This window comes from Micropterus salmoides, unplaced genomic scaffold (genome assembly GCF_014851395.1).
Source record: "Micropterus salmoides isolate LMB-PRFRI ecotype aquatic unplaced genomic scaffold, ASM1485139v1 Ms_hic_scaffold_9, whole genome shotgun sequence".
Lineage (NCBI taxonomy): Eukaryota > Metazoa > Chordata > Actinopteri > Centrarchiformes > Centrarchidae > Micropterus > Micropterus salmoides.
The window spans coordinates 5,152,793-5,178,136 of NW_024044681.1; the positions used below are offsets into that span (position 1 = coordinate 5,152,793).

The 25,344-nt window shown below is 44.6% G+C and overlaps 1 protein-coding gene across 3 annotated transcripts in view; it reads right to left on the reverse strand.

The window, feature by feature from the left end:
* Positions 1-24,815, reverse strand: part of tmprss15 (transmembrane serine protease 15) — a 36,439-nt gene extending 11,624 nt beyond the window's left edge. For 2 of the 3 annotated variants that reach the window (XR_005443050.1, XM_038708224.1), the window contains exons 1-22: positions 20,621-24,815; positions 20,415-20,539; positions 19,322-19,389; positions 18,990-19,132; positions 14,872-14,922; positions 14,664-14,783; positions 14,430-14,538; positions 14,170-14,279; positions 12,653-12,793; positions 11,266-11,415; positions 11,025-11,130; positions 8,794-8,941; positions 8,576-8,717; positions 8,231-8,320; positions 5,252-5,377; positions 5,023-5,166; positions 4,824-4,934; positions 4,596-4,719; positions 2,392-2,487; positions 2,174-2,223; positions 2,021-2,092; positions 1,791-1,935 (exon numbers count right to left, since the gene is read on the reverse strand). Coding sequence is in view for 2 of the 3 variants with exons in the window: in XM_038708224.1 (XP_038564152.1) it covers positions 1,791-1,935; positions 2,021-2,092; positions 2,174-2,223; positions 2,392-2,487; positions 4,596-4,719; positions 4,824-4,934; positions 5,023-5,166; positions 5,252-5,377; positions 8,231-8,320; positions 8,576-8,717; positions 8,794-8,941; positions 11,025-11,130; positions 11,266-11,415; positions 12,653-12,793; positions 14,170-14,279; positions 14,430-14,538; positions 14,664-14,783; positions 14,872-14,922; positions 18,990-19,132; positions 19,322-19,389; positions 20,415-20,539; positions 20,621-20,729 (2,480 nt within the window). In the remaining variant the exon portion in view is untranslated. The remainder of the gene's footprint in view (positions 1-1,790; positions 1,936-2,020; positions 2,093-2,173; positions 2,224-2,391; positions 2,488-4,595; positions 4,720-4,823; positions 4,935-5,022; positions 5,167-5,251; positions 5,378-8,230; positions 8,321-8,575; positions 8,718-8,793; positions 8,942-11,024; positions 11,131-11,265; positions 11,416-12,652; positions 12,794-14,169; positions 14,280-14,429; positions 14,539-14,663; positions 14,784-14,871; positions 14,923-18,989; positions 19,133-19,321; positions 19,390-20,414; positions 20,540-20,620) is intronic. The other variant, XM_038708225.1, reaches the window with a different exon arrangement.
* Positions 24,816-25,344: the final 529 nt, after the last annotated feature.

The window sequence follows — 25,344 nt, forward strand, 5'->3', positions numbered from 1 at the left end:
GTATCTCCACCATGTTATTATTTCTATTATTACTGTTATTAATGCTGCAGGGGTCGTCATTAAGTTCGGGTTCCCAGTCAGTAGTGCACAGGCCTTCCAAGTGAATGGTTGTGTGTTTGGTTCACCCTTGAGTGAATATATTTATTTCCCTCTTTAACAAAATAACTATAAAGAGACTGTTTCACATGCTTACAGACACATGCGTGGTAGTGTGACGTATGCAGTGACGCATGTGTGGTAGTAGTGCATGTGTGGTAGTAGTGATGTATGTGTGGTAATAGTGATGCATGCGTGGTAGTAGTGACGCATGCGTGGTAGTAGTGACGCATGCAGTGACGCATGTGTGGTAGTAGTGATGTATGTGTGGTAATAGTGACGCATCCGTGGTAGTAGTGACGCATGCAGTGACGCATGTGTGGTAGTAGTGATGTATGTGTGGTAGTAGTGATGTATGTGTGGTAATAGTGATGGATGCGTGGTAGTAGTGACACATGCAGTGACGCATGTGTGGTAGTAGTGATGCATTTGTGGTAATAGTGACGGATGCGTGGTAGTAGTGATGCATGCAGTGACGCATGTGTGGTAGTAGTGATGTATGTGTGGTAATAGTGACGCATGCGTGGTAGTAGTGACGCATGCAGTGACGCATGTGTGGTAGTAGTGACGTATGTGTGGTAATAGTGATGGATGCGTGGTAGTAGTGACGCATGCATGGTAGTAGTGACGCATGCAGTGACGCATGTGTGGTAGTAGTGATGTATGTGTGGTAATAGTGATGGATGCGTGGTAGTAGTGACGCATGCATGGTAGTAGTGACGCATGCAGTGACGCATGTGTGGTAGTAGTGATGTATGTGTGGTAATAGTGACGCATGTGTGGTAGTAGTGACGCATGCAGTGACGCATGTGTGGTAGTAGTGATGTATGTGTGGTAATAGTGATGGATGCGTGGTAGTAGTGACGCATGCATGGTAGTAGTGATGCATTCAGTGATGCATGTGTGGTAGTAGTGATGTATGTGTGGTAATAGTGACGCATGTGTGGTAGTAGTGATGTATGTGTGGTAATAGTGAGGGATGCGTGGTAGTAGTGACGCATGCAGTGACGCATGTGTGGTAGTAGTGATGTATGTGTGGTAATAGTGAGGGATGCGTGGTAGTAGTGGCGCATGCAGTGACGCATGTGTGGTAGTAGTGATGCATGTGTGGTAATAGTGAAGGATGCGTGGTAGTAGTGAGGCATGCAGTGACGCATGTGTGGTAGTAGTGATGTATGTGTGGTAATAGTGACGCATGCGTGGTAGTAGTGACGCATACAGTGACGCATGTGTGGTAGTAGTGATGCATGTGTGGTAATAGTGATGGATGCGTGGTAGTAGTGACGCATGCAGTGACGCATGTGTGGCAGTAGTGATGTATGTGTGGTAATAGTGACGCATGCGTGGTAGTAGTGACGCATGCAGTGACGCATGTGTGGTAGTAGTGATGCATGTGTGGTAGACCCTACCATAAGTGGAGCCGGACAAATGGTTGAATAGGTTTCCCGGCTCGGTCTTTACCTATAGAGATGTACTGAGGATTCTTTCGGTGTCTCCTCTTAAAACCTCTCTGGTTTAAGTTTAATAATTCACTAAAATGAAAAACTTGAACCCCTGACTAAATATAATCAACATCAAATATTTCTCACCTGCAGGTCAATAAGGAAATATCTGAGTCAGATATCAAATATATATGTATAGTATATAGTATATAGTATAGTAAAGTATTTGTGTAATGAGTAATTGAGTGTCACCCGTAGACGCAGTGTGCAGCGGTCAGCAGCCAATCTCTGCCAATCAATGAGGCTCCACAGACATGACGCCCCCTCCAATGCAAAGACACAATCCATGGCCACGCCCCCTTCACCGTGTCAACCCCGCCCACCACTCTAACCACACCTGGCAGGTGACAACAAACACAGACTACAGTCAGACTGAAAAAAATTAAGATCAACAGGAAGAGGTCAAACAGATTCAGTCTTACCTTGACCAGGTATCCTCTCTGCTGATTGGTTGGTCTCCCTCGTGTTGTTGGTGATCTGTCGAACGCCACAAGCTAAAACACGCAGAGGCTCAGTTAAGCTCCACATAGAGTGCAGGTGTTGTTTTAACAGACAGTGTTTATGAGTGTACTCACGTTGGTTGTCACACTTCAGTGAAATCACTTTCTCACTGCTGCATGTTTCACTGTAAAAAACAACCATTTTTTTCCTTCAGTACAACTCAGGTTCTAGTTCTGGTTTTAGTTTTAATTCTGGTCCTGATCACTTGCTCCTGACTGTTAGCTTCAAGGCTCTGTTTCTGTCTGGTTTTATTTCCAGTTCTGGTACTGGTCCAAGTTCTGGTCTTCAGTACCTGATCCTGGTATCCAGTTTTCCATCGCTGGTGACTGTGACCGTTGTAAACGGGGAATCCTGAGGCAGAGCCGGCAGCAGTGTGGCCTCCCCGGACCTGCAGAGGGAGAAAGAAGACAGACAGGTGAGAGTTACCTGTATCCCACAGAGTAACAGGTGTGGACAGACAGGTGTGAGTTACCTGTATCCCAAGTAGTAACAGGTGAGGACAGACAGGTGAGAGTTACCTGTATCCCAAGTAGTAACAGGTGAAGACAGACAGGTGTGAGTTACCTGTATCCCAAGTAGTAACAGGTGAGGACAGACAGGTGAGAGTTACCTGTATCCCAAGTAGTAACAGGTGAAGACAGACAGGTGTGAGTTACCTGTATCCCAAGTAGTAACAGGTGAAGACAGACAGGTGTGAGTTACCTGTATCCCAAGTAGTAACAGGTGAGGACAGACAGGTGTGAGTTACCTGTATCCCAAGTAGTAACAGGTGAGGACAGACAGGTGAGAGTTACCTGTATCCCAAGTAGTAACAGGTGAAGACAGACAGGTGAGAGTTACCTGTATCCCAAGTAGTAACAGGTGAAGACAGACAGGTGTGAGTTACCTGCATCCCAGGTACTGACAGGTGAAGACAGACAGGTGTGAGTTACCTGTATCCCAAGTAGTAACAGGTGAAGACAGACAGGTGAGAGTTACCTGTATCCCAAGTAGTAACAGGTGAAGACAGACAGGTGTGAGTTACCTGTATCCCAAGTAGTAACAGGTGAGGACAGACAGGTGAGAGTTACCTGTATCCCAAGTAGTAACAGGTGAAGACAGACAGGTGTGAGTTACCTGTATCCCAAGTAGTAACAGGTGAAGACAGACAGGTGTGAGTTACCTGTATCCCAAGTAGTAACAGGTGAGGACAGACAGGTGTGAGTTACCTGTATCCCAAGTAGTAACAGGTGAGGACAGACAGGTGAGAGTTACCTGTATCCCAAGTAGTAACAGGTGAAGACAGACAGGTGTGAGTTACCTGTATCCCAAGTAGTAACAGGTGAAGACAGACAGGTGTGAGTTACCTGTATCCCAAGTAGTAACAGGTGAGGACAGACAGGTGTGAGTTACCTGTATCCCAAGTAGTAACAGGTGAGGACAGACAGGTGTGAGTTACCTGTATCCCAGGTACTGACAGGTGAAGACAGACAGGTGTGAGTTACCTGTATCCCAAGTAGTAACAGGTGAAGACAGACAGGTGAGAGTTACCTGTATCCCAAGTAGTAACAGGTGAAGACAGACAGGTGAGAGTTACCTGTATCCCAAGTAGTAACAGGTGAAGACAGACAGGTGTGAGTTACCTGTATCCCAGGTACTGACAGGTGAAGACAGACAGGTGTGAGTTACCTGTATCCCAGGTACTGACAGGTGAGGACAGACAGGTGAGAGATACCTGTATCCCAAGTAGTAACAGGTGAAGACAGACAGGTGTGAGTTACCTGTATCCCAGGTACTGACAGGTGAAGACAGACAGGTGTGAGTTACCTGTATCCCAGGTACTGACAGGTGAAGACAGACAGGTGTGAGTTACCTGTATCCCAGGTACTGACAGGTGAAGTCAGACAGGTGAGAGTTACCTGTATCCCAAGTAGGAACAGGTGAAGACAGACAGGTGAGAGTTACCTGTATCCCAGGCACTGACAGGTGAGGACAGACAGGTGAGAGTTACCTGTATCCCAAGTAGGAACAGGTGAAGACAGACAGGTGAGAGTTACCTGTATCCCAGGTACTGACAGGTGAGGACAGACAGGTGTGAGTTACCTGTATCCCAAGTAGTAACAGGTGAAGACAGACAGGTGTGAGTTACCTGTATCCCAAGTAGTAACAGGTGAAGACAGACAGGTGAGAGTTACCTGTATCCCAGGCACTGACAGGTGAGGACAGACAGGTGAGAGTTACCTGTATCCCAAGTAGGAACAGGTGAAGACAGACAGGTGAGAGTTACCTGTATCCCAAGTAGGAACAGGTGAAGACAGACAGGTGAGAGTTACCTGTATCCCAGGTACTGACAGGTGAGGACAGACAGGTGTGAGTTACCTGTATCCCAAGTAGTAACAGGTGAAGACAGACAGGTGAGAGTTACCTGTATCCCACAGAGTAACAGGTGAGGACAGACAGGTGAGAGATACCTGTATCCCAGGTACTGACAGGTGAGGACAGACAGGTGTGAGTTACCTGTATCCCAGGTACTGACAGGTGAAGTCAGACAGGTGAAAGTTCCAGTTGTCAGCACACACAGTGTACAGAGAGGAGATGAGCTGAAACTGAAGCCGACTGGAACCGTTCACCTGCAGCACAACTGGAACACACACACACCTGTGTAGGTCAGTCACTTTGAAGGTGGTGTTACTCTCTGTGACATCAGTATTGATCCTTGTATTGATCATGACCTGATCGACTCACCGCAGCCAGCTTCATCAGAGGCGTTGGGACAGTCGACCACGCTGTCACACTGATAGTCACCACGAATACATCTTCCTGTCTGACACTGGAACTGACCGACCGCACACGGAGCTGTTCACAAACAAACACCATACAATCATCCTGCTGTTCACTTTGACACAAACTGCTTCCACCCTCTGACCTTTGAACCTGAGCTCACCTGGGGACCCCAGGTTGACCCCGGAGGTGAAGTTGGCACTGAATCCTCGGCCGTGACCCGATTCGTCTGTAAAGAACCACACTGTCACCTGATTGGTTGTTGAGAAGAGGTCGTGGGCGGGGCCATCCCTGCCAGTGAGGACAGCTGGAAACAAAACACATTCACACTTGAAGCAGGCATTCTGCTGAGGACACAACTGAAAAGGATTCTGGGTAAAACACGTCCTCACCTAGTAAGGTGGACTTTGACCCCGCCCCGTCCCGCACCTCCACGACATCATAGGTCGATTCAACTTCAAAGTCCAGGAAGTGTAGCTGGATGTTCTGACCTTCGCTGGCATGAAGAGTCCACAGACCTGCAGCAGAAGAGGATCATGGGTAAAATGAGGTACAAACATTAAGTAAACATAGTGGACATGTTCAGGTAAAGTCCGGGATCTTAAGGACCACATAGTTTTTCATAGAAGGACTGACACTGAGGACCATGGACCTGAGGACCATGGACCTGAGGAACATGGACCTGAGAGACATGGACCTGAGGACAGTGGACCTGAGAGACATGGACCTGAGGAACATGGACCTAAGGAACATGGACCTAAGGACCATGGACCTGAGGAACATGGACCTGAGGATAATGGATGTGAGAACCATGGACCTAAGGAACATGGACCTGAGAAACATGGACCTGAGAGACATGGACCTGAGGACAGTGGACCTGAGAGACATGGACCTGAAGAACATGGACCTGAGGATAATGGATGTGAGAACCATGGACCTGAGGATAATGGATGTGAAAACCATGGACCTGAGAACCGTGGTCCTAACTACTGCTGACCTGAGGAACATGGACCTGAGGAACATGGCCCTAAGGACCATGGAGCTGAGGATAATGGACCTGAGAGACATGGACCTGAGAACCGTGGTCCTAACTACTGCTGACCTGAGGAACATGGACCTGAGGAACATGGCCCTAAGGATAATGGATGTGAGGACAATGGATGTGAGGAACATGGACCTTAAGAACATGGACCTGAGAGACAAGGACCTAAGGAACATGGACCTGAGGAACATGGACCTCAGGATAATGGATGTGAGGAACATGGACCTGAGGAACATGGACCTAAGGAACATGGACCTGAGAGACATGGACCTAAGGACTATGGTCCTAAGGAACATGGACCTGAGAGACATGGACCTAAGGACTATGGTCCTAAGGACCATGGACCTGAGGATAATGGATGTGAGGAACATGGACCTAAGGAACATGGACCTGAGAGACATGGACCTGAGGAACATGGACCTCAGGATAATGGACCTGAGGAACATGGACCTGAGGAACATGGACCTGAGGATAATGGATGTGAGAACCATGGACCTGAGAACCGTGGTCCTAACTACTGCGGACCTGAGGACCATGGACCTGAGGATAATGGATGTGAGAACCATGGACCTGAAAACTGTGGTCCTAACTACTGCGGACCTGAGGACCATGGACCTGAGAATAATGGATGTGAGGAACATGGACCTAAGGAACATGGACCTGAGAGACATGGACCTGAGGAACATGGACCTCAGGATAATGGACGTGAGGAACATGGACCTGAGGATAATGGATGTGAGAACCCTGGGCCTGAGAACCGTGGTCCTAACTACTGCTGACCTGAGGAACATGGACCTGAGGATAATGGATGTGAGAACCCTGGGCCTGAGGATAATGGATGTGAGAACCATGGACCTGAGAACCGTGGTCCTAACTACTGCGGACCTGAGGACCATGGACCTGAGGATAATGGATGTGAGAACCATGGACCTGAGGATAATGGATGTGAAAACCATGGACCTGAGAACCGTGGTCCTAACTACTGCTGACCTGAGGAACATGGACCTGAGGAACATGGCCCTAAGGACCATGGAGCTGAGGATAATGGACCTGAGAGACATGGACCTGAGAACCGTGGTCCTAACTACTGCGGACCTGAGGAACATGGACCTGAGAGACATGGACCTGAGGATAATGGATGTGAGGACAATGGATGTGAGGAACATGGACCTAAGGAACATGGACCTGAGAGACATGGACCTAAGGAACATGGACCTGAGGAACATGGACCTGAGGATAATGGATGTGAGGAACATGGACCTGAGGAACATGGACCTAAGGAACATGGACCTGAGAGACATGGACCTAAGGACTATGGTCCTAAGGACCATGGACCTGAGGATAATGGATGTGAGAACCATGGACCTAAGGAACATGGACCTGAGAGACATGGACCTAAGGACTATGGTCCTAAGGAACATGGACCTGAGAGACATGGACCTAAGGACTATGGTCCTAAGGACCATGGGCCTGAGGATAATGGATGTGAGGAACATGGACCTGAGAGACATGGACCTAAGGACTATGGTCCTAAGGACCATGGACCTGAGGATAATGGATGTGAGGAACATGGACCTAAGGAACATGGACCTGAGAGACATGGACCTGAGGAACATGGACCTCAGGATAATGGACCTGAGGAACATGGACCTGAGGATAATGGATGTGAGAACCATGGACCTGAGAACCGTGGTCCTAACTACTGCGGACCTGAGGACCATGGACCTGAGGATAATGGATGTGAGAACCATGGACCTGAAAACTGTGGTCCTAACTACTGCGGACCTGAGGACCATGGACCTGAGAATAATGGATGTGAGGAACATGGACCTAAGGAACATGGACCTGAGAGACATGGACCTGAGGAACATGGACCTCAGGATAATGGACGTGAGGAACATGGACCTGAGGAACATGGACCTGAGGATAATGGATGTGAGAACCCTGGGCCTGAGAACCGTGGTCCTAACTACTGCTGACCTGAGGAACATGGACCTGAGGATAATGGATGTGAGAACCATGGACCTGAGAACCGTGGTCCTAACTACTGCGGACCTGAGGACCATGGACCTGAGGATAATGGATGTGAGAACCCTGGGCCTGAGGATAATGGATGTGAGAACCATGGACCTGAGAACCGTGGTCCTAACTACTGCGGACCTGAGGACCATGGACCTGAGGATAATGGATGTGAGAACCATGGACCTGAGAACTGTGGTCCTAACTACTGCGGACCTGAGGACAATGGACCTGAGGATAATGGACCTGAGGACCGTGGACTGTCCTGAGTACAGGCCTTAGTATAGCCTGAACAGACAGGTGTACTCACACGTAGCCTTGTTGCCATAGGATTGCGGGTAATTTGGCGAGCTGAAGGTGGAGTTTGGCTCCCAGAGGTCAAAGGGTCCTCCGCAGTCAGCTGGACCAATCAGAGCAGAGGGGGCGGAGTCACAGGTGTGTGAATACTGACATGTATTGTTTCATTGTTACAGGCTGTCTTGTGTAATAATATATTAATAATTAAATCAAAACGTAAACATTTTAACGAGTTTGTGAGAGAGAGTTACCACAGAATGAGAAGAACTGATCATGTTTTAGTTTTTAGTTTTTATTATCAGTGATAATGATTAATAATCTACAATAATACACTTCAACAGCAGGCGGCGTGGCTCACCTGGCATGGGGGGAGGGGTTGGTGGAGGCGGGACATTGGTTGGTTCAGGGGGGGCGGGGCCACAGGCATCAGAGGTAAGTGTGATGTCATCCAAAGCGATGTCGTTCAGCATCCCTCCTTTTTTCAGAGCTTCAAACACCACCTGCACAGGTCACATATGTCAGTTACTGATCACAATGATTGATCAGTCGCTGGACTTCCTGTGTGATGTCACTGACCGTGGTCTTCGTGGTCATGTCTAGGGTCACCTGGCCGTAGTTCCAGTTGTCGCCATAGTTACCGTCTCTCTGGAACGCCACAGTAGCGGCGGCTTCGGACAGCAGCAGGACTCTGAGATGGTCGACATCTTCTCCAAACATGTGGTACCTGCAGGACGACCACTTCCTGTTTACTTGTTTATGTTTTGTATGTGTGTGTTTACATGCAATCACCTCTAACTCATTTGTTTACATGTTTTTTTTTCCATGTTTACGTGTTTATCTTCTGTCGTCAAGTTATGTGAACGGCACGACCATCGGCCGACACTGAAGGTCGTGTAGTCTGCATGAGCCTTTAGTATAACTTGTAGCACTCGGTGATGTTTGTGTTAGTAAAGCAGCTGTCTGGTTATTGGTCTGATGTTAATGTTAATGTTTTTATTCTCCTGTTGTTTATTTGCTGTTGTTTTCATTATTTTCATTTCATTTATTTGTTTATTTGACAGAGACAGTGCTCATTAATTAACAGTAAAATAACTGTAAATGAGCCAGAGTTACCTCAACAAGCTAATTTTCATCTGTTGTCCTTGATCACACAGATTGTTTATTTGGTGATGTTTACATGTTTATTTTGTGTTGTGTACATGTTTATTTGGTGTTGTCTACTTGTTATTTGGTGTTGTTTATGTGTTCATTTGGTGTTGTTTACATATTTATTTGGTGTTGTTTATGTGTTATTTGGTGTTGTTTACGTGTTCATTTGGTGTTGTTTACGTGTTCATTTGGTGCTGTTTACGTGTTCATTTGGTGGTGTTTACGTGTTTATTTGGTGTTGTTTACGTGTTCATTTGGTGGTGTTTATGTGTTATTTATGTGTTATTTGGTGGTGTTTACGTGTTATTTGGTGTTGTTTACGTGTTTATTTGGTGTTTACGTGCTATTTGGTGTTATTTACGTGTTATTTGGTGTTGTTTATGTGTTTATTTGGTGATGTTTATGTGTTATTTGGTGTTGTTTATGTGTTATTTGGTGTTGTTTACGTGTTATTTGGTGTTGTTTATGTGTTATTTGGTGTTGTTTACATGTTATTTAGTGTTGTTAACGTGTTATTTAGTGTTGTTTACGTGTTTATTTGGTGATGTTTGTGTGTTATTTGGTGTTGTTTACGTGTTATTTGGTGTTGTTTACGTGTTATTTGGTGATGTTTATGTGTTATTTGGTGTTGTTTACGTGTTTATTTGGTGATGTTTGTGTGTTATTTGGTGTTGTTTACGTGTTTATTTGGTGATGTTTATGTGTTATTTGGTGATGTTTGTGTGTTATTTGGTGTTGTTTACGTGTTATTTGGTGATGTTTATGTGTTATTTGGTGTTGTTTACGTGTTATTTGGTGTTGTTTACATGTTATTTAGTGTTGTTAACGTGTTATTTAGTGTTGTTTACGTGTTTATTTGGTGATGTTTGTGTGTTATTTGGTGTTGTTTACGTGTTTATTTGGTGAGGTTTACGTGTTATTTGGTGTTGTTTACGTGTTATTTGGTGATGTTTATGTGCTATTTGGTGTTGTTTACGTGTTTATTTGGTGATGTTTGTGTGTTATTTGGTGTTGTTTACGTGTTTATTTGGTGATGTTTATGTGCTATTTGGTGTTGTTTACGTGTTTATTTGGTGTTGTTTACGTGTTATTTGGTGATGTTTATGTGCTATTTGATGTTGTTTACGTGTTTATTTGGTGTTGTTTACGTGTTATTTGGTGATGTTTATGTGCTATTTGGTGTTGTTTACGTGTTTATTTGGTGTTGTTTACGTGTTATTTGGTGATGTTTATGTGCTATTTGGTGTTGTTTACGTGTTTATTTGGTGATGTTTATGTTTTATTTGGTGTTGTTTATGTTTTATTTGGTGTTGTTTATGTGTTATTTTGTGTTGTTTACGTGTTTATTTGGTGTTGTTTACGTGTTTATTTGGTTATGTTTACGTGTTATTTGGTGTTGTTTACGTGTTATTTGGTGTTGTTTACGTGTTATTTGGTGTTGTTTATGTGCTATTTGGTGTTGTTTATGTGTTATTTGGTGTTGTTTACGTGTTATTTGGTGTTGTTTACGTGTTTATTTGGTTATGTTTACGTGTTATTTGGTGTTGTTTACGTGTTATTTGGTGATGTTTATGTGCTATTTGGTGTTGTTTATGTGTTATTTGGTGTTGTTTACGTGTTATTTGGTGTTGTTTACGTGTTTATTTGCGGTTGTTTACCAGAAGCTCAGGCACATGGGATGTGTGGGCGCAGTCAGAGGGAGGCTGTAGATCCTGAATCTCTTCAGAAATTGGCTGGGACTCAGAGGAGTGACGATGTAGAAACCTGACAGGTTGACACCAGATGATCAATACCACTGATAACAATACTAATACTACTGACATTACTACAAACAACGAATACTAATATTGTTCGGACTGTATTGACAAAACTGTTTCCATGGTCACATGTTGGACCCACCTGAGCCGTCGGCGAGCGTGTGGTCAACACTCGGGCCGGTCAGCGGAGGAAACGTGGGGCCCCTGGTTCGAATCCAATCTCCATCATCGTCCTGCTGCTGCCTCCAGAAACACATGCCCTGCTCAAAGGAGCAGCTCAGCTTCTGCTGGTCTGAACACACCAAAGGTCCATCATTGGACCTCATGAGCTCCACCTGCAGTGCCTGGACCTGTCTGTCTCTGATCCTCACGCTGTCTTCTCTTCTATCCCCTCCAAACTCCCAACGTACTAAACGTACTATTAAATCAGCAGTACACCTGCTCTACCAACCTATTAGCCACCCACCTGGCCTCCAAACAAACGCCCTGGCAGCCCACCACACCTGCTCTGTCTCACAGCTTTGATTCTTCTTCACCTGTTGAGCTCCTCTGTACACCACCGAACTCCGTGGCCCTTAGTCACCCCTATCCTCAAGAGGTCAGGGTTGGATCTGGAGGAACAACTACTCTAACCTACTATCTCCAACCTTCGGTTCCTCAGTAAAATTCTGGAAAGGTCCACCATCATAAGTCTAACCATGATCTCTAAGAGCCCCTTCAGCCAGGATTCAGATTTCACCAAAGCACAGAGACCGCCCACTCACCCCTGCTGACTCCAGACAAATCACCATCCAAATCCTCCTTCACCTCTGCGCAGCCTCCGACACCGTCTACCTTTCTTATGGACCTTGGTGTCCCGGCACAGCTCTCTCCTGGTTTCAGGCTTACTTCTCACACAGGAAGCAGTTTGTCACCGTTGGCAAATCCCGCTCCCACCCAGCTCTGGTCAGCCAAGGTGCCTTGAGGGTCTGTGCTTGGACCCAGCATCTTCATCATCTAGTTGCCAACCCTTGGTCAGATTACCCGCCAACATGGTCTCAGCTTCACCTACTATGCCGCTGATTCTCAGGACCAAATCGTCCGCTCAGCATCCTGGATGTTGACGGATGCTCCATCATCCACCCTCTCTTTCCAGCCTCATGTCAGATCACCAAATCTGCCTTGTTCCATCTCACAAACTTCTCTAGACTCGGGCCATCACGCTCTGACTCCGTGGCAGAAGTCTGACAGACTTTAATAACTGGACTACTGTAAGGGAGACCTGTCACCAGGGTTCTCCACCAAGACCTGGCATCACCGAAACCCTCATCCACTTTCACCGGCTCTCAATCTAGTCCCGCATCAGCTACAAAATCCTGCTTCTCACCTACAAATCCGTCCACGCCCAGGCCGGCTCTCGTTTCCCAGAGACAGAGGGTTCAGTACTGCAGCCAGACCCTCCTTCATCCCTGCAAACTCCCTTAGTGCTGCTCTCCCGGCACCTGAAAAGGTCATGATGCACTTCCTGTTCACAGGTGTGGTGAAGTTACCTGAGAGGGTGGAGGTGTTGGCGGCGCTGTAGGTGGCGTTGAATCCTGACAGGTTGTTGACCTCATCAGAAGTAAACTCCACCGTTGATTGGTCGGTCAGCAGCCACACAGTCCCGGGAGGGGCGGAGCCTGAGAGCTCAGCTGCCAATCATATTGAAATTGTTACAACACACACACACACATTCTCAACACTTCAGGCCTGTGTGTGTTACCTGCCAGGTGTGTGTGTGTGTGTGTGTTACCTGCCAGGTGTGTGTGTGTGTGTGTGTTACCTGCCAGGTGTGTGTGTGTGTGTGTGTGTGTGTGTGTGTGTGTGTGTGTGTGTGTTACCTGCCAGGTGTGTGTGTGTGTGTGTGTGTGTGTTACCTGCCAGGTGTGTGTGTGTGTGTGTGTGTGTGTGTGTGTGTGTGTTACCTGCCAGGTGTGTGTGTGTGTGTGTGTGTGTGTGTGTTACCTGCCAGGTGTGTGTGTGTGTGTGTGTGTGTGTGTGTTACCTGCCAGGTGTGTGTGTGTGTGTGTGTGTGTGTTACCTGCCAGGTGTGTGTGTGTGTGTGTGTGTGTGTGTGTGTTACCTGCCAGGTGTGTGTGTGTGTGTGTGTGTGTTACCTGCCAGGTGTGTGTGTGTGTGTGTGTGTGTGTGTGTGTTACCTGCCAGGTGTGTGTGTGTGTGTGTGTGTGTGTGTTACCTGCCAGGTGTGTGTGTGTGTGTGTGTGTGTGTGTGTGTGTTACCTGCCAGGTGTGTGTGTGTGTGTGTGTTACCTGCCAGGTGTGTGTGTGTGTGTGTGTGTGTGTGTGTGTGTGTGTGTGTGTGTTACCTGCCAGGTGTGTGTGTGTGTGTGTGTGTTTGTGTGTGTGTGTGTGTGTTACCTGCCAGGTGTGTGTGTGTTACCTGCCAGGTGTGTGTGTGTGTGTGTGTGTGTGTGTGTGTTACCTGCCAGGTGTGTGTGTGTGTGTTTTACCTGCCAGGTGTGTGTGTGTGTGTGTTACCTGCCAGGTGTGTGTGTGTGTGTGTGTTGTGTGTGTGTGTGTGTGTTACCTGCCAGGTGTGTGTGTGTGTGTGTGTGTGTGTGTGTGTGTTTGTGAGTGTGTGTGTGTTACCTGCCAGGTGTGTGTGTGTGTGTTACCTGCCAGGTGTGTGTGTGTGTGTGTGTGTGTGTGTTTGTGTGTGTGTGTGTGTGTGTTACCTGCCAGGTGTGTGTGTGTGTGTGTTTTACCTGCCAGGTGTGTGTGTGTGTGTGTTTACCTGCCAGGTGTGTGTGTGTGTGTGTGTGTTTGTGTGTGTGTGTGTTTGTGTGTGTGTGTGTGTGTTACCTGCCAGGTGTGTGTGTGTGTGTGTGTGTGTGTTTGTGTGTGTGTGTGTGTTACCTGCCAGGTGTGTGTGTGTGTGTGTTACCTGCCAGGTGTGTGTGTGTGTGTGTGTTACCTGCCAGGTGTGTGTGTGTGTGTGTGTGTGTGTACCTGCCAGGTGTGTGTGTGTGTGTGTGTGTGTTACCTGCCAGGTGTGTGTGTGTGTTACCTGCCAGGTGTTTGTCCTCCCCGACTCCTTCATAGAGCCTCAGCATGTCGATGTTTTCTTCTGTTTCAAACTGCTGGAAGCTGATCTGAACAGAAAGGCCTCTGTCCACCCTGAGAATGTGGAAATCCTTAATCAACTTCCTGTTTCACTGATTATTGGTTATTACTGATGAGACAGTCACATGATCAGTGACGCTGGCTTAAATACACGTAAAAAGTATTGATCAGAGAGGGATTCATCAGCACAGAGACGGGTTGTACCTGATGATCCAGCGGCAGAAGCTGCTGCTGTCGTACGTCTCCGAGTCACCTGATGAACTGAACGACCCGCTCGGCCCGGTCAGCACAAACTGTCCGTCACACGCTGTCGCTGTGGAGACGAGAGTGATGTCGTAAGAGGAAGGTTTATTAGTAACACCGGTCCTGTCTGAAACTGTCTGATCCTCATTAATCAATAGTTCCTGCAGCTAAAGCAGATATTCAAACATCACCGACCACAGCGAGCAGCGTCCTCATCAGAGCCGTCAGGACAGTCGTCCACTCCGTCACAGAACCGATCGATCAGAACACACGTCGATTCATCAGCACACGAAGCGTGATGGGGAGGACACGTTACTGCGGACACAAAGAGACCAGCATGACTTTAATCTGATGTCACCCCGTCAGCCTCCATAGAGCGGCCGTTTCAACGAAGCCTCCTCACCTGCTGTAGGTGTGACGATCGTCGGTGAAGCCGTCGTCTTGTCTTCTTTCTCTGCAGAAAAACAGGACTTGATGGTTCACATCAAACTGAACAGAAACTGGTTTCTGGACTCGATGGCTCACATTAGCTTAACAGAAACCGGTTTCTGGACTCGATGGCTCACATTAGCTTAACAGAAACCGGTTTCTGGACTCGATGGTTCACATTAGCTTAACAGAAACCGGTTTCTGGACTCGATGGTTCACATTAGACTGAACAGTAACTGGTGTCTGAACTCGATGGCTCACATTAGACTGAACAGTAACTGGTGTCTGAACTCGATGGCTCACATTAGCTTAATAGAAACCGGTTTCTGGACTCGATGGTTCACATTAGCTTAACAGAAACTGGTTTCTGGACTCGATTGTTCATATCAAACTGAACAGAAACCGGTTTCTGGACTCGATGGTTCACATTAGACTGAACAGAAACCGGTTTCTGGACTCAATGGTTCACATTAGCTTAATAGAAACCGGTTTCTGGACTCGATGGTTCACATTAGCTTAACAGAAACTGGTTTCTGGACTCGATGGTTCACATTAGACTGAACAGAAACCGGTTTCTGAACTCAATGGTTCACATTAGCTTAACAGAAACCGGTTTCTGGACTCGATGGTTCACGTTAGCTTAATAGAAACCGGTTTCTGGACTCGATGGTTCACATTAGCTTAACAGAAACCGGTTTCTGGACTCGATGGTTCACATTAGACTGAACAGAAACCGGTTTCTGGACTCAATGGTTCACATTAGCTTAACAGAAACCGGTTTCTGGACTCGATGGTTCACATTAGCTTAATAGAAACCGGTTTCTGGACTCGATGGTTCACATTAGCTTAATAGAAACTGGTTTCTGGACTCGATGGTTCCCATTAGCCTAGCAGAAACCGGTTTCTGGACTCGATGGTTCACATTAGACTGAACAGAAAGTGTTTTCTGGACTCAATGGTTCACATTAGCTTAACAGAAACCGGTTTCTGGACTCGATGGTTCACATTAGCTTAATAGAAACTGGTTTCTGGACTCAATGGTTCACATTAGCTTAACAGAAACTGGTTTCTGGACTCGATGGTTCACATTAGACTGGACAGAAACCAGTTTCTGGACTCGATGGTTCCCATTAGCCTAGCAGAAACCGGTTTCTGGACTCGATGGTTCACATTAGCTTAATAGAAACTGGTTTCTGGACTCAATGGTTCACATTAGCTTAACAGAAACTGGTTTCTGGACTCGATGGTTCACATTAGACTGGACAGAAACCAGTTTCTGGACTCGATGGTTCCCATTAGCCTAGCAGAAACCGGTTTCTGGACTCGATGGTTCACATTAGACTGAACAGAAAGTGTTTTCTGGACTCGATGGTTCACATTAGCTTAACAGACACTGGTTTCTGGACTCGATGGTTCACATTAGACTGAACAGAAAGCGTTTTCTGGACTCGATGGTTCCCATTAGCTTAACAGAAACCGGTTTCTGGACTCGATGGTTCACATTAGACTGAACAGAAACCGGTTTCTGGACTCAATGGTTCACATTAGCTTAACAGAAACCGGTTTCTGGACTCGATGGTTCACATTAGCTTAATAGAAACCGGTTTCTGGACTCGATGGTTCACATTAGCTTAATAGAAACTGGTTTCTGGACTCGATGGTTCCCATTAGCCTAGCAGAAACCGGTTTCTGGACTCGATGGTTCACATTAGACTGAACAGAAAGTGTTTTCTGGACTCAATGGTTCACATTAGCTTAACAGAAACCGGTTTCTGGACTCGATGGTTCACATTAGCTTAATAGAAACCGGTTTCTGGACTCGATGGTTCCCATTAGCTTAACAGAAACCGGTTTCTGGACTCGATGGTTCACATTAGACTGAACAGAAACCAGTTTCTGGACTCGATGGTTCACATTAGCTTAACAGAAACCGGTTTCTGGACTCGATGGTTCACATTAGACTGAACAGAAAGTGTTTTCTGGACTCGATGGTTCACATTAGCTTAACAGACACTGGTTTCTGGACTCGATGGTTCACATTAGACTGAACAGAAAGCGTTTTCTGGACTCGATGGTTCCCATTAGCTTAACAGAAACCGGTTTCTGGACCCGATGGTTCACATTAGCTTAACAGAAACCGGTTTCTGGACTCGATGGTTCCCATTAGCTTAACAGAAACCAGTTTCTGGACTCGATGGTTCACATTAGACTGAACAGTAACTGGTGTCTGAACTCGATGGCTCACATTAGACTGAACAGTAACTGGTGTCTGAACTCGATGGCTCACATTAGCTTAATAGAAACCGGTTTCTGGACTCGATGGTTCACATTAGCTTAACAGAAACTGGTTTCTGGACTCGATTGTTCATATCAAACTGAACAGAAACCGGTTTCTGGACTCGATGGTTCACATTAGACTGAACAGAAACCGGTTTCTGGACTCAATGGTTCACATTAGCTTAATAGAAACCGGTTTCTGGACTCGATGGTTCACATTAGCTTAACAGAAACTGGTTTCTGGACTCGATGGTTCACATTAGACTGAACAGAAACCGGTTTCTGAACTCAATGGTTCACATTAGCCTAGCAGAAACCGGTTTCTGGACTCGATGGTTCACATTAGACTGAACAGAAAGTGTTTTCTGGACTCAATGGTTCACATTAGCTTAACAGAAACCGGTTTCTGGACTCGATGGTTCACATTAGCTTAATAGAAACTGGTTTCTGGACTCAATGGTTCACATTAGCTTAACAGAAACTGGTTTCTGGACTCGATGGTTCACATTAGACTGGACAGAAACCAGTTTCTGGACTCGATGGTTCCCATTAGCCTAGCAGAAACCGGTTTCTGGACTCGATGGTTCACATTAGCTTAATAGAAACTGGTTTCTGGACTCAATGGTTCACATTAGCTTAACAGAAACTGGTTTCTGGACTCGATGGTTCACATTAGACTGGACAGAAACCAGTTTCTGGACTCGATGGTTCCCATTAGCCTAGCAGAAACCGGTTTCTGGACTCGATGGTTCACATTAGACTGAACAGAAAGTGTTTTCTGGACTCGATGGTTCACATTAGCTTAACAGACACTGGTTTCTGGACTCGATGGTTCACATTAGACTGAACAGAAAGCGTTTTCTGGACTCGATGGTTCCCATTAGCTTAACAGAAACCGGTTTCTGGACTCGATGGTTCACATTAGACTGAACAGAAACCGGTTTCTGGACTCAATGGTTCACATTAGCTTAACAGAAACCGGTTTCTGGACTCGATGGTTCACATTAGCTTAATAGAAACCGGTTTCTGGACTCGATGGTTCACATTAGCTTAATAGAAACCGGTTTCTGGACTCGATGGTTCCCATTAGCCTAGCAGAAACCGGTTTCTGGACTCGATGGTTCACATTAGACTGGACAGAAACCGGTTTCTGGACTCGATGGTTCACATTAGCCTAGCAGAAACCGGTTTCTGGACTCGATGGTTCACATTAGCTTAATAGAAACCGGTTTCTGGACTCGATGGTTCCCATTAGCCTAGCAGAAACCGGTTTCTGGACTCGATGGTTCACATTAGACTGGACAGAAACCAGTTTCTGGACTCGATGGTTCACATTAGCCTAGCAGAAACCGGTTTCTGGACTCGATGGTTCACATTAGACTGAACAGAAAGTGTTTTCTGGACTCGATGGTTCACATTAGCTTAACAGACACTGGTTTCTGGACTCGATGGTTCACATTAGACTGAACAGAAAGCGTTTTCTGGACTCGATGGTTCCCATTAGCTTAACAGAAACCGGTTTCTGGACCCGATGGTTCACATTAGCTTAACAGAAACTGGTTTCTGGACTCGATGGTTCCCATTAGCTTAACAGAAACTGGTTTCTGGACTCGATGGTTCCCATTAGCTTAACAGAAACCAGTTTCTGGACTCGATGGTTCACATTAGAACAGCAGAGACTGCTCCGTTGCTGCATCTCCAAACTCCAAATAATGTTGCATTCAAACAAATTGGGAAGCACTGCCACAGCGTCCCCTGTGACCTCACAGCGTCATCTGTGATCTCACAGCGTCCCCTGTGACCTCGCAGCGTCACCTGTAATCTGGATGCGGCTTCTGTCGATCACCAATCCCGTAGACCCGACTTCCTGAAGCCCCGCCGCCAGCTGCTGCTCCGCCTCCTTCACATCAATCATCTGATTGAACCAGAGGTCAAAGGTCACCGCCACACTGCCCCGACTGAGGACACACAGATCAATAAAATTCAAAAGTCCGATAATCAATCGATTAATCAGAACGTTTGTTACTGAGAGAATCTGTTCAGATCAACGTGTTTTATCAGCTTGTGATCAATGAGTTTGAATCAGACAATCTGCTGCTGATTAGTTAATCATCACTGATCAGTGAGCGATTGATCCGGTATCTGACCTGAAGTATAAAACCTGACAGGACTTGAAGAGACGTCTGAGCTCGCTGTGACTGAATGCCTCAGACACCTGTCAACCAATCAGAGGTCAGAAAGTGATCAGGGGACACCTGCAGACAGACTGTCACTCACACCTGGCAACACTGAGCAGATCACTACTGATCAAACTTACAGAGCATAGTGTATGCCTTGGTGTGTACCCCCTATGAAGTATAGGGTGTACTTTATAGTACGTACTTTTAGGTTAGGTACTTGACAGGTATACTTCATAGTGTGTACTTTATGGTACGTACTTTTAGTTTAGGTACTTGGCCGGTATACTTTGTAGTGTGTACTTTATGGTACGTACTTTTAGTTTAGGTACTTGGCCGGTATACTTTATAGTGTGTACTTTATGGTACGTACTTTTGTATATGTACTTGGCAGGTATACTTTGTAGTGTGTACTTTATGGTACGTACTTTTAGTTTAGGTACTTGGCTGGTATACTTTATAGTGTGTACTTTATGGTACGTACTTTAAGCTTATGTACTTGGCTGGTATACTTTATAGGGTGTACTTTATGGTACGTACTTTTAGTATATGTACGTGGCCGGTATACTTTTTAGTGTGTACTTTATGGTACGTACTTTTAGTTTAGGTACTTGGCCGGTATACTTTATAGTGTGTACTTTATGGTACGTACTTTTGTATATGTACTTGGCAGGTATACTTTGTAGTGTGTACTTTATGGTACGTACTTTTAGTTTAGGTACTTGGCTGGTATACTTTATAGTGTGTACTTTATGGTACATACTTTTAGTTTAGGTACTTGGCTGGTATACTTTATAGTGTGTACTTTATGGTACGTACTTTTAGTTTAGGTACTTGGCTGGTATACTTTATAGTGTGTACTTTATGGTACGTACTTTAAGCTTATGTACTTGGCCGGTATACTTTATAGGGTGTACTTTACGGTACATACTTTTTGTTAAAAAGTGAAATACTTTGCAGTAAGAGGTGAAGCTTTGGACCCGAATCCACCAACACCGTGCTCTCGTACAGGTTGGGGGTTAAAGCTACCTGTTACTTTCAAAATAAAAGCCTGTGGTCTCACCAGGGTTTGGACGTCGAAGGCCAGAGCTTTAAAGAGCAGACTGCTGGAGTTGTTCAGCTCTTCGGAGAAAACGGCTCCCTGCGTGATCACCATCCGAGCCGTCAGCACCGCTGGCTCCTCGCCATCTCGGCACACAAACAACAACAACATCACAATAAAATCTGCTGACACCTATTCAGCTCTTCAAACCCAGAGTCTGCATTTACCTTCAGGCTTCAGGCTGATCCAGGAAACCACGATCAGTCCGACACAACAGACCAGAAGAAGAGAGGACACGCAGCTGAGGAGAAGCTCCAGAGACGACAGGCGTTTCATCCTGACAGCTGCAGGCGGACCATCCACATAAAGTGTTACAATGTTCTTTACCTTCTCTGTTGGTGAGCTGATGTCTGTCGGAGCTCTCCTTTAGCCCTCAGGATGTAGGACCATCTTATTTTATAAAGTGTTGCCTTTCTCTGGCCTCGCTGTCGTCACCTGTTCTCTACAGGAGGATTCCCTTCCTGTTCCAAGCACGCTTTCTGTCAGGGTTTACAGCCTTGTACTGAGACGGCTCTGGTCTCTAACGACCACTAATGTTCTCTGATGCAGGTGAGTACTCTGTGCTGGTACTTCCAGACCTCAGCTCTACGTTTCAGACAACAGACCATCGTCTCCTGATAAGAGGTGGCCTGGGGGCCTCAGGATTAGACTGGTTTACATCCTGTCTCTATTGGAGACATGATGTCTGAGTCTGTTTCCTGTGGTGTCCCCCAGGGCTCGGTCCTGGGGCCCCTGTTATTCTCTTTATGTCTGCTGCCGTTCGAACAGATCGTAGATATGCCAACGACATCCAAGTCTTTCTTTCGAACCCAGGGATGCCTCTGGATTATCTGGGCTCCTAAACTGTCTAAACACTATCAGATAAATCTCCATAAACTGAGATCTGTAGTCTCAACAGCTGAACTAGATGTTTGGACAAGCTACTGTTCTCCCCACTTAGCGTGTCTGCTCGTGGTTGCCTGCAGGTAATCGATAAACGGTCTCACATCACCATCACCACTACACTAAGACCTCTTCTCTGGATCCCTGTTCCGTACAGGATCCACTTTTACCCACAAAGCAATGCACATCAGGCTGCTGCAGGTGTACACCCTTACCTCAGATTAATGTCAGATTATCTTCACAATAACTTCAGATTAACCTTAGATTAACGTTAGAATGTCAGATTAATCTGATAGATAATTTCAGATTAATATCAGATAAACTTAATCTTTAGACTATACTGGTCCACAGGAGGAGGACTGTGGATCAGGAACGTGTTCTGACTTGTTCAGTCCAGAATGAACAGAACCAATACAGAAAGGAACCCGGTTCCAGAGTTCATCTGAACCCGAATGTTCTGTGATGTCGTCCTTTAACCCAGATTTATTTCCACTCCAACAGACACCAACCTCATTAGTGTTTCTATAATCAATAGTCTGAAAAGTAATCACTTTCTAAAGAATGAAATATTCAAACAAGTTCAAATTAGAAAAAAAACATCAGACGTGATCGGACCTTCAGGGAAGAAAAAGAACCAGACTCACCTGAGTTAGTACACCTGCAGCAGACGTCAGGTCTGTTTGGTTAAATCTGAAGTCACAAACTGACTGTTGTCCTCCGAGACTCTGAATCTGATCTGTGATCAGCTTTTATTGAGCTGACTCATTATCAATAAAGCAGCTAATAATCATTAACACTGTCTCTGCAGAGTCGAATATTGTTGACCCAATATTTATATTAGAAAATATCCTGAAAGAGATTTATTCTACTTTGAAATGAAAACATCACTCTGTCGTCATGCTGATTAAAATATTAAGAAACTATTGGTTACAAGATTATTATTATTAGATTGATTTAAATGATTAAATGATTAATTAAATATCAAATAAAGTGTTTAATGATCTTTGTGATGATTTAAGAAGAATCAGAGTCTGAGTGACGACCTGTCAGAGCTGCCAATCAAACTTTAAATAAATCTCAATAATCAATAGTTAAAAAACAAGCGGATCAAATGTCGCCTACCCAACTGTTCAATAAAGATTAATGATGTCACATTTACGAGCTCACCTAGTTTATCAGAATCTAAAGTCCGGCAGCAGTAAACCTGTCAGGTAATCTGCTTTACTGTGGCCCCGCCCCCTCTGCACGCACCTGACAGGTAACGAGTTCCACCCGACCAGCCAACCTGTTCTCCTTTTCCTCCATTATACTAAAAAAAACAACACTTAAATCAGACGTCAGACCTCCATGGAGTTCTAAATCTTCTTGTTAAGAACTGGTTTCACAGCAGGACATGGATACAGTGAATCATTGTGAAACATCTTGAAACACTGTGAAACACAGTGAATCATTGTGAATCATCTTGAAACACAGTGAAACATTGTGAAACACAGTGAATCATTGTGAAACATCTTGACACACAGTGAAACATTGTGAAACACTGTGAAACACATTGAATCATTGTGAATCATCTTGACACACAGTGAAACATCGTGAAACATCTTGAAACACAGTGAAACATCGTGAAACATTGTGAAACACTGTGAAACACATTGAATCATTGTGAATCATCTTGACACACAGTGAAACATCGTGAAACATCTTGAAACACAGTGAATCATTGTGAAACACAGTGAATCATCGTGAAACATCGTGAAACATCGTGAAACATCTTGAAACAGTGAATCATCGTGAAACACTGAATCATTGTGAATCATTGTAAAACATCTTGAAACACAGTGAATCATTGTGAAACATCTTGAATCATTGTGAATCATTGTGAAACATCTTGAAACATCGTGAAACATCTTGAAACACAGTGACTCATTGTGAATCATTGTGAAACATCTTGAAACACAGTGAAACACAGTGAATCATTGTGAAACATCTTGAATCATTGTGAATCATTGTGAAACATCTTGAAACATCGTGAAACATCGTGAAACATCGTGAAACATCGTGAAACATCTTGAAACACAGTGACTCATTGTGAATCATTGTGAAACATCTTGAAACACAGTGAAACATCGTGAATCATTGTGAATCATTGTGAAACATCTTGAAACACAGTGAAACATCGTGAATCATTGTGAATCATTGTGAAACATCTTGAAACACTGTGAAACATCGTGAAACACAGTGAAACATCGTGAATCATTGTGAAACACAGTGAAACATCTTGAAACACAGTGAATCATTGTGAAACATCTTGAAACACAGTGAAACATCTTGAAGCACAGTGAATCATTGTGAAACATCTTGAAACACAGTGAAACATTGTGAAACATCTTGAAACACAGTGAAACATTGTGAAACACAGTGAATCATTGTGAAACATCTTGACACACAGTGAAACATCGTGAAACATCTTGAAACACTGTGAAACACAGTGAATCATTGTGAAACATCTTGAAACACAGTGAATCATCGTGAATCATCTTGACACACAGTGAATCATTGTGAAACATCTTGAAACACAGTGAATCATTGTGAATCATCTTGACACACAGTGAATCATTGTGAATCATTGTGAAACATCTTGAAACACAGTGAAACACAGTGAAACACAGTGAAACACAGTGAATCATCTTGACACACAGTGAAACATCGTGAAACATCTTGAAACACAGTGAATCATTGTGAAACACAGTGAATCATCGTGAAACATCGTGAAACATCTTGAAACAGTGAATCATCGTGAAACACTGAATCATTGTGAATTATTGTAAAACATCTTGAAACACAGTGAATCATTGTGAAACATCTTGAAACACAGTGAAACATCGTGAATCATTGTGAATCATTGTGAAACATCGTGAAACATTGTGAAACACAGTGACTCATTGTGAAACATCTTGAAACACAGTGAAACATCTTGAAACATTGTGAATCATTGTGAAACATCTTGAAACATTGTGAAACACAGTGAAACATCGTGAATCATTGTGAATCATTGTGAAACATCTTGAAACACAGTGAAACATCGTGAAACATCGTGAAACACAGTGAAACACAGTGAAACACCGTGAATCATTGTGAATCATTGTGAAACATCTTGAAACACAGTGAAACATCTTGAAACACAGTGAAACATCGTGAAACACAGTGAAACATCGTGAAACACAGTGAATCATCGTGAATCATTGTAAAACATCTTGAAACACAGTGAATCATCGTGAAACATCTTGAAACACAGTGAAACATCGTGAATCATTGTGAATCATTGTGAAACATCTTGAAACACAGTGAAACATCGTGAAACACAGTGACTCATTGTGAATCATTGTGAAACATCTTGAAACACAGTGAAACATCGTGAATCATTGTGAATCATTGTGAAACATCTTGAAACACAGTGAAACATCGTGAAACACAGTGAAACATCTTGAAACACAGTGAATCATTGTGAAACATCTTGAAACACAGTGAAACATCTTGAAACACAGTGAATCATTGTGAATCATTGTGAAACATCTTGAAACACAGTGAATCATTGTGAATCATTGTGAAACATCTTGAAACACAGTGAATCATTGTGAATCATTGTGAAACATCTTGAAACACAGTGAAACATCTTGAAACACAGTGAATCATTGTGAATCATTGTGAAACATCTTGAAACACAGTGAAACATCTTGAAACACAGTGAATCATTGTGAAACATCTTGAAACACAGTGAAACATCTTGAAACACAGTGAATCATTGTGAAACATCTTGAAACACAGTGAAACATCTTGAAACACAGTGAATCATTGTGAATCATTGTGAAACATCTTGAAACACAGTGAATCATTGTGAATCATTGTGAAACATCTTGAAACACAGTGAAACATCGTGAATCATTGTGAATCATTGTGAAACATCTTAAAACACAGTGAAACATCGTGAAACATCATGAAACATCGTGAA